This window comes from Penaeus chinensis, chromosome 20, assembly GCF_019202785.1.
Source record: "Penaeus chinensis breed Huanghai No. 1 chromosome 20, ASM1920278v2, whole genome shotgun sequence".
NCBI classification, from domain to species: domain Eukaryota; kingdom Metazoa; phylum Arthropoda; class Malacostraca; order Decapoda; family Penaeidae; genus Penaeus; species Penaeus chinensis.
This window is the reverse complement of record NC_061838.1, coordinates 8,130,491-8,140,490: the sequence shown is the minus strand read 5'-3', so window position 1 is coordinate 8,140,490 and position 10,000 is coordinate 8,130,491. Positions and strand designations below refer to the sequence as shown.

Genomic DNA, 10,000 nt, shown 5'->3' with positions numbered 1-10,000 from the left:
TGTCACACAGCCTGTTGAATCTCCCGGTGGCTACTCACATGTGCAGAAAGTTACTGTACAGTATGGCATAAATAATTACCAAAACACAGAAAAGAAATATATTTAAACTAAAAGAATGCATTAAATAAATGAATTCAGACAAACAGATGCTGGTAATTACAAAATAATAATTCCCACAAACACACAGTAATACATGGACTACTTGATAGATTGCATTAATGAGTTATGCATCACATATGTTTTGGTCCTCACAAGTAAACATGATGGAGACTTGTTGGGTTGATCTTCTCTCTTCTCTGTACTGTAGCTGTTTTATTTTTGATATGCTCACCTTTTGCCATAAATGAAAAGTCTTAGTTTTTGTGAAGGTAACCACTTCATACACTTTTTAAAAAAAAAATTTATTGTAATCCTGATTGTCATGCACAGAAAATTTTCCTTCCTTTTTGGCGTAAATTAATGTGTATTTGTGTTAATTGTTTAGAATACCTTTGCATGACCAATCACAACAATAGTAGTATCAAGGAATTCCTGTCATTCCCTGCTACCCATATACTGTATGTAGGACATTTCCTGCGAAAACCCTCCAAACCCCCACATTCTGGGGCCCAATAACAAGGGAGGGCATGAAAGGTACCAGGGACATTGCAAGGTAAAATATGAATAATAAACTTGAGGGGCTACAACCCCTGAACCCCCACAATGGAAAACAAAGAATCCTCCACATATTCACAGCAGGGTAGACTAGGTTTATGGAAGTTGGGTGGGCTTTGGAAGCAGAGTCTTAGATAGGGAAATATATCAGTCGGGTGGGTTAGGAAGTATATTGGTTCATATGTTAGTTGATTCCCAGGAATGCCCTGAAGGTCACTTTGTAAAGGAAGAACAATAATTTAGCTTACATTCTCAACTGGTCGTTTGTAATGGAAAACCTCAACAGATTTATGCATATTACAGATCAGATATTTGGAACAGAAAATAATTGCAAAGTTGGATGGCTTTGTGGGGTAATCTTTATGGTATGAATGCACTAAGCAAGGGCATATTCTCATAGAGGACAAACGGTTGCAGTAGTCTGTATAAGAAATAAGCTGCAGACACAAATGGTAATGCTATAAATAAAGGAAAAAGATCATGACAAGTGCTTCTCACAACCTAAGTCAACTCATTGCTCCCGAGTTTCAGTTCTGTCTTGCATATCAAGGTGGAAAGGAAATTTTCTTGGGCAATGCCCAGTCACAGCAACATAGATTGTTGAATAGAATTTGTCTACAATCTTGTCCATAAACACATGATTGCTTTTCTATTTCTTTTATGCAATATTTGCTGCATAATGTTTTTCTAATAACAATCTAAGTTAGTATCATTTCACTAAGAATGTTTCAAAATAGATGATATACTTTCAACATATGAATGTGGTAGGCCTGTACATGCAAGTGATTTGGAATTGTGTCCATTTCTTAGGACTTTTGATTAGTTTAGTGGCTGGTGACAGGTTGATATTGTTTGAATTACTTAACCTCGGTTATTTAACTCGCTTACTGACATGTAGTTTGCATATATATGCGATGGCATGAATGGACTCCCTTTCTGTGTGGTATGTACACTTATAACAAGTTTATCCAAATAAGGAATTAATCTCCATTTTCATTTTACTTGAACGTATATGGAGGAGGTTTATTGGCCTCTGCAAGAGCATTGATGATATGTCAGTGATTGCTAGACCACATTTATCATTTTTTTATTCTCACAATTCCAAAATTCCTGATTTAATACAATCTCTGTATTGTTTGAGGGTAGGGGTATAACTTTAACAAAGATTGATTGTAGCAAAAATAAAGGTCCACTTTATTTGAATTACAGGAAAACATAAGATCTTATTTTTGTTGTGTATTTCATATCTGTGTAGGTAAAGTTTTACTATATATTGTTAGATAAAATGCAAACTTGTTTAATAACAAATATCATGCTAGGTATCATATTACTGACCTAAAAGATGCACCCTTATATAAGAACTTCTATTGATACATTCATTAAAAATATATAACTGAATTCCAAAGGAACAATCCCTGTTTATATATATTTATGAAATTTTAAGAAAAAATTCAAACCTATTTTTGCATATATTATAATGATTTGTGTTGCCACATTTGGGATGAAGTAGCATTACATTCTTGGTTAGGCAGTTGTTATGGCAATTGTGAGCTGAAAAAGTTCTGGGATATCTGCATATGATCATAGGAATTAGGCATTGTATTCTTTTGTCAGTTAACCCATTTGCATGTCACTTATCTGTTTACTTGTTTAATTGTTTTTATTCATAGATGGCTACACTTGTACTAAATCACCAATGAGTCAATTACGAGTACTACCTGTCTCGCCGTTCACCCTTTTCTTTGATTTAAGAAAATATTTTACGTTATCTTATTTTGCTATTACTATTGGTTATAATATTATAGTAATTATAATATTTATAATAAAAATAACACCATCGATATTCATAGACTAGTAAAAAATATATTTTCCCGCCATTTCAAGAGCCATCTATGTGTAGAGAAATTTCACCCCCCAAAAAATATAAGAAATGAGCATAGCATATTCCCCATTTTTTTTTTTTTTTTTTTTTTTTTTGTAATTTTCCCCATTGCAAATGGGTTAAGGGAAATGAGAAAATTTCAGAAGTGAGGAGATACACTTGAGGGAGATGGTATCATGTTTTGACCTATAAGTACAGTAGCAGTTTATATAAAATACCAGTAGTAGCCATTGTTCTGACAATAATTTGAGGAGAACAATGTATGTATTTTTTATTTCTAAATCATTTGGTATACTGAAATAAAACTAACAAAATCATTAGAAGTCAGCCAGATATATTGGCCTGATTATCACCCTTTTGAAATTTGGAGAAGTGTCCATTTTGGAGAGGACGAGGGGAAATGCAACATAATATTTCTTATCAGCAAGGAGCTTTGTCTAAAGTAATTACAATATGGGAAAAAGTTATCTGGGTTTGTGCTTTTGTCAAGTATTTTCTGTGGCACTTGTGTGAAGAATATTGTATACAGATGAAATAGATTTAATAGTTGTAGTTTGGCAGTAAAGTTGTGCGCTTTACTCTAATGTAAAAGAAAGAGTCCGAGGCAGGTGGTCAAGCTACAACTCTGAAAACAAAGAAATATATGCATAATAAATTCCGACAGATGATTATTTTCAAAACAAACTATTTGGCAGATGCTTAATGTCAATATATGCAAGAGTATTGCAAGCTATATTGTAACAATGACTAAGCTTCTTATTTTTACATTTTAAGAACAAGAATGTCAGAAAGTGACATAACTATTTTAAACTGGTATAAATATTTGATGATAATGATAATTTCATCTTTCAGATGGGCATATCGTGCTTCACCGGCAAAACCAAGCAAATTTACGCTATTTAAGGCAGAAATGGTTGGTGCGGTGATGTGGTGGTGGATCTTGTACCATCTTATGACTGAACCAGAGCATATTACTGTAAGTACATATGGAAATTTTGCATTGATTCACAATATCCATACAGCTGTGTGTGTGCGTGTATGTGTGTGTGTTTTTGTGTGTGTTTTTGTGTGTGTATGTGTATATACACACATATATATATATGCAGTCACACACACACACACACACACACACACACACACACACACACACACACACACACACACACACACACACACACACACACACACACACACACAAACACACACACACAAACACACACACACAAACACACACACACACAAACACACACAAACACACACACACACACACACACACACACACACACACACACACACACACACACACACACACACACACACACACACACACACACACACACACACACACACACAGATCGATAGATCGATAGATAAAGGGTTAGGGAAGGGAGGGAGGGGGTGGGAAGAGAGAGTGAGTGAGGGTGAGTAACAGAGAAATGTATCAACGTATCATTTTTTTTACATTTTGAGAAAAACACCTAAGCAGTACCAATAAAATTATATCAAGTAGCTAAGGTGATACTGATACCAATACGAAAATATAGATTGATATGTATTTCAATACTGCCCATCACTGATGATGATATTAATAATATAAATAATACTAATAATAAATGTAAAACTGTAAAGTTGTTGGAAAAATTTTATATGATAACTTTTTTCATTACAGGGTGAATTTCCATATCCAGATCCATCAAAGTGGTCCAACGAAGAGCTCGGAATCCCTGCCGATGACGAGGATTAAAAATTAATTATAAGGTGTCAATTTCACTAAAGTTTAGCTAATGACAGGTCTTTTGTGAAAATGTAAATATATATATTATGTAATTTTTGTCCTTGTTTCATTAAGTTTTTCCTGTAATATTAAGATCCAAGGGAATATGGAAATTTAGTAAGATGGTAGATATCATATCATATATATATCCATAATTGTATAGACCTCAGTATGGGTAATTCAAATATTTGTTACAATTCTTGTGTAGCTGTTCATGCCATGTGTTTGAATGCTTATGTATATAGTGCATAAGAAAAAAAAATGTTTTGGCAGGGAGGCATGTACATGTAGATGTCATTGGTCACACTTCAATAATTATCCTTCAAAAGGGCAACCAATGTGACCATATACCCTCGACTGTATTGTGTTTTCTATTACAGTATTGTAAATAGAACATGTTTAATGGACTAGGAAGAAAACTTATTTCAAATAATTAGAAAGTGAACTATACTGAATCCTGTCGCTTGAGAGCAGTGACAGTGACACGGTTCAATGTCAGTTCTGAAAGGGAACCCCCCTATTCCATGTCTGTTGTTGTCATGGAGGGTGGGGGGCTTAGGCGACCAAGACTAAGGTTAATGTTGGGGATCTCCCCAGTCTTTTTCTCTTCCCTATTCATGATAAAAGGCTGGCTTTCGGTCAGTCCTAAATGGCCTGAGAGAGCCTTTCGCACGGTATTCCTGTTTAGTTATCTATCCCTTGCCCCTCGTAGGAACCCTGAGAGGTGAAAATCTCTTCCCCAGAAATTCCAGGCTTACCATGGCCAGTAGTGATTTTGTACCCTTTTTAGGGGCATTGAGGCTTGCCCCTTTATCAACTAGTCCCATTAACTTTTCTGGTTGCTTGACCCCTGGCTCTCCTTTGATCACATTTCTGAACTTCTACTACTTGCCCCTCCTCAGTACCTGCTGTCACCTCAGTTCATTCCAAAGCACTTAGCCAGGTCAATACCCAACCTTCAGAAAACATTCCTTCTTTTCCAACATCTTTCACTCCATCATCTCATTTTCCAGTCTTCATTTTCAACACCTCTCTTCCTTATCACAGTTCTGCATCCTTACTGTTCACCTCACTCAGCACCACTCCTTCCTCCCATCCTTGCCCTTCATCTACTGCCACCTTTACAAATCTTTTGAGTATTCTTTGTAGCCCAGTTAAGTGGGATTTTTTTTTTTGCTTCTTTTCTCTCAACAGTCTCCAAAAACAAGTAGGCAAAGTTCCTCCCAAAGACATTCCAATTGTTCATGCCTTGTCACAGTTATATCAGAGTAGCAAGCTCATGCATTTTCTACCTTGACTGGCCTCACTGGCAAACCTATTCCTGCCCTGCCTCACTGTTCCTTTAACCCATTCGACCCATGTGGCAAGAATACATGCCATGCCCACTGTAATACATGGTTATTTATTGTATTTACACATAGATGGCTCTAAAAGTTCTTAATCACCAAATAGCCAGTTATTAGAAACTACCTATCTCACCTGTTTACCCTTATCTTTCACTTTAAGAAATGGTCTTTTGTATCATTTCACTGTCTAAAATATTTTAATGACAAATTAATAATCATAACATCAATAACAATAGTAACAGTATCAATAGCAATGGTGTTAATTTTCCCGCCAATTCAAGGAATGAGGAAATCAGGATCGGTAACTAGGGCCTACTCATAGACTCCTTGCCGGCTGAGCACATGTGGAGCCATCTGTACGTAACAAAATTCACCAAAACTATGGGGGGCAGAACATAAATCTGGGGCAAATGGGTTAATACTTGTACTAAAACCATTTCCATCTCCCAGCTCCCCCCCCCAATCCTTTGCCCGTTGTTGTCGTGGGGGGGCTTAGGAGACGAAGACTGAGACCAATGATGGGGAACTCCTCAACCTTGGGACTCAGCCATCGACTCAACTAATTTTGCAGTCTTTTTTCCCACTCATACTTTTCGTTTCAGTTTCTTCACCAATCCCTTCTACTATCCACCTCCTAAGGTGTGAGAGCCGTGCTGAAAGGACGAAAGGCTGACTTTATGTCAGTCCTGAACGACCTGAGGGAACCATGGGCACGGTATTCCCCTGCCATACCTGGCCCTTACCCCTTAAGGGGACCCTGAGGGGTGGACTATTTTTTTCCCAAACATACTCCAGGCTTATCATGGCCAATAATGAAGACATAACCCCAATCTTAGGGGCAATGAGGCTTGCCCCTTTATCAAATAGCCCCAATCCCAGCTCTCCTTTGACCACGGCTCCGAACACTGCAACAACTCCCCCATCATCAATGCATACTAGTACAGTATCAACCCTAATCAACAACCAACCCCCAGGAGACATTTCTACTCTCCCAACATGCTCAACTTCAACACCTTTACTCCCACAACCTTCTTCATCAACCACCCCATCTCCCCTTATTACTACCTTACAACCTTATTGCCCACCTCCCCATAACACTACCCCCCTCAACACTACTCCCTCCTCCACACGTCCCCGCACTTCTACTACCCCCACCTCTACAAGAATCCTAAATACCCTATTTAGCCCAGCCAAATAGGACCGATTTTTCGTGATCCCTCCCGCAGCTCCTTACTCTCAAAACACCCTCCTCTTCCAACAATGCCTCCAAAAACAAGTAGGCAAAGTCTCTTTCCGCAGCCGACCCGACCACTCCCGTCTCGTCACTTTAACAACTGAAAACCAAGCTATAGCATTAACAAAACTAACTGATCTATGTGGTAATCCCATCCCTACAGAACCTCATCCAACCCTCAATACTTGCACCGGAACTGTCTCTATCTCCCCAACAGATTGCCCAATCTATGACAAAGAATGGTCAGATTGTGGAGAGGACTTACTCGCTTGTCTCACAGACTATGATGCAACATATGTACAATGCTACTCCATTCCTCCCAGAGGAAATCGTAAGAAATCCATCAACATTGCCAAAATTACTTTCCGTAGACATGACCTTCCCTTTAATGTTTACATAGGTGGGGAATCCCTACCTGTCCGACCTACCAACCTCCTCCTCGTCAGTGCCAAAATTGTTGGCGTTTAGGACACCCAGCCAAACACTGTAATTCCGCAGCCAGATGCCCGCTATGTGCCCAACCTGGCCATACTCGATCAAACTGCTCTGCACAATCACGCACATGAGCAAACTGTGGCGGCCCCCATAATGTATTTTATAAAGGCTGCCCCACCTACAAGTTTGGGTCTGAGATAGCAACTCTCAGATTCAGACTTGGACTCACTCTACGTGAAGCCAGACAGGAAGCACGTAGACGAGGCTTTTATCTTACCCCCTACTCCAGTAATGTCGCTCACTCAGCCAATCCCCCTACCTCCCAAGCTCCTACACCCTCTCCTAAGCCCAACCCCCTCCATCTAAATTCCCCTCTTCTACCTCCTACCTTCCCCTGTCAAATTCTTTTGCCATCCTAAACCCAGACACTCCAATCTCTACCCAATCAAATTCTTTTGCTATCCTAAATCCAGACACCCCAATCTCTACTACAGCCCCAACACCTCCCCCTCTCCCTCCCCGCACTACCCGCAGCAGACAGAATAAACGTTCCACCCCCTCTTCCCCTACCTCACAATCACCTCCACCTTCCTTTGCCCCTATTTTTCAGACATCAGACTTCTCTTCCCCCCCTCACAAGAAAACCGTCATCTCACAAAACTCCCCAACCAACTCCACAACAGAAACTCTTGAAGATATCCAGAACTACATAATCGAGTCCCAAACTAATACTCATCCACCTTCAAATTCTACAACTCCCGCTCCCTCCATACTCAAAGTGACTGCCTATATCCATCCTCCTCCTACTCATATTCTCCCTACACCCAATCCTCCTAATATTCTCCCTACACCCAATCCTCCTACCCCATCCCAACAAAACCCATTCCCCCTGACTCCAGCCCCACCTATATTAACCCTCCCACTATCCCCTCTATCCCCTCTATCCCTCCCACTCCCTCCTGGATACACACGTGAAACCCTTATGTCACAAGTACCCTCTTCCCCAGACCCTCTATCTCCCGACACCCCTCCTGATACAACACCACCTCCCCAACCTCATTCTTTATCCCACCCTCTAGCACCTTCCCCTTCAAATTCTCCAACACGCACTGCAATCTTTGCCAGTAAATCAACGAAAGTATAACTATCCTTCATTGGAACATTCGCGGTTTCCGAATGTTCCTCTTTCAGTCCCACATATTCTATTGTCATGCCCACGTCCTCCCTACATAGACATCCCAACTTATCAGACATCCTTACAGAATCTCACACTTTCTGCTTTGACAACCTGTTTTCCTTCCTCAAACGCATATATATCCTTCACTTGATCTAACCCCTTTACATTACCTCATCCGACCCTAACCCATTCACTCACCAATTCCTTAACCCAGCTTTAACAACTAATCACTAACCCAACCATCCTTCACTAACATTAACTATAGTGCTATATGACCTTAGATGTCTAGCACATTTATTTTGCTTTTAACCATTAACCATTAACCATCTCCCCAGCTGTTTACCCTGTCTATGACAAGGATTGGTTAGACTGTGAAAATGACCTGCTGCTTCATTGACTAGATGCAGTATCAGTACAGTGCTACACTATCCCCTAGAGGCCACTAGAGTCTTACACCAATATTGCCATAATTACCTTCCATAGACATGACCTCCCCCATAAAGTTTATGTTGGTGGAGAATCTTGCGCTGTCCAACCATATTGAACCTTTCCCTATCAAAGTCAGAAATCTTGGCATTTTGGACACCTTGCTCAGCACTGGTGCTCCATAGCCCACAACCCTTTATGTGCTGAACTTGGGCATGACCCTTAACAAACATGTCGGCCCTTTACACACACAATATTGGAAACTGGTGAAATATCTGTTTTGTGAGTCTCTAGGCTGACCTGTTAATCAGAGCGTGGTACTATTCAGTGTATTTTATGGGCATCTCAGTTCTGGATTTATATTTTAATTGATTATGAATCCCAAGCCATACACCCTGCTAACCCTATAGTCCATCAGAGACAGAATCAGTTGTTTTATCTGTGTAGACGACAAAAAGTAAAGAAGTTTTGCTGGATACATAGTCATGTTGGGATCCCCAGCAATGAACAAGCAGATGTCTTGGTACGATCTGCTGCCTTGTCCACAACTTGCCAACCCTGCTTTTCACACATTCCAGCCACCGACTACTACCCCCATTTCAAAACTTTCCTCTATAACTGTTGGCAATCTTTCTGGTCAGGTCTGACCAACAATAAACTTCAAACCATAAAACCTTCCATCTCCAATTCACCTGACTCGCACATTTATACCTCATGTCACTCCAACCCACCTCTATGCTCCACATACAATACTCCTCTTTCAGTCCCACATATCCAACTATCCTGTCCCCATTTTACTGAATCTCTTCTCCTTACTTGTCTCTTCCTCAACTCCTCAGCCTCTCGAACATCCTCATGAAATCCCCCACCTTTTCAATTAACAGCCTGTTCTCCTTCAGACGCATAAATACTCTCGATTTGAGGTAGTCACCCTTTGTCCTTAATGCTTCACCATCTATCAAACCCTATCCTACCCCATTTATTCCCCCTTTTTCTATTCCTTTCACTAATATACTATTCTTTAATGCCATATGACCATCGAAATCTAAGATATTTTGTTCTAATAAAGAAC

The 10,000-nt window shown here is 39.8% G+C and overlaps 1 protein-coding gene across 1 annotated transcript in view; it reads left to right on the top strand.

Moving 5' to 3' along the window:
• Positions 1-4,367, top strand: part of LOC125036131 (NADH dehydrogenase [ubiquinone] 1 beta subcomplex subunit 2, mitochondrial-like) — a 6,236-nt gene extending 1,869 nt beyond the window's left edge. The window contains exons 2-3 of the mRNA XM_047628554.1: positions 3,389-3,512; positions 4,206-4,367. Coding sequence (XP_047484510.1) covers positions 3,389-3,512; positions 4,206-4,280 — 199 coding nt within the window. The 3' untranslated portion in view covers positions 4,281-4,367. The remainder of the gene's footprint in view (positions 1-3,388; positions 3,513-4,205) is intronic.
• The last annotated feature ends 5,633 nt before the right edge of the window (positions 4,368-10,000 follow it).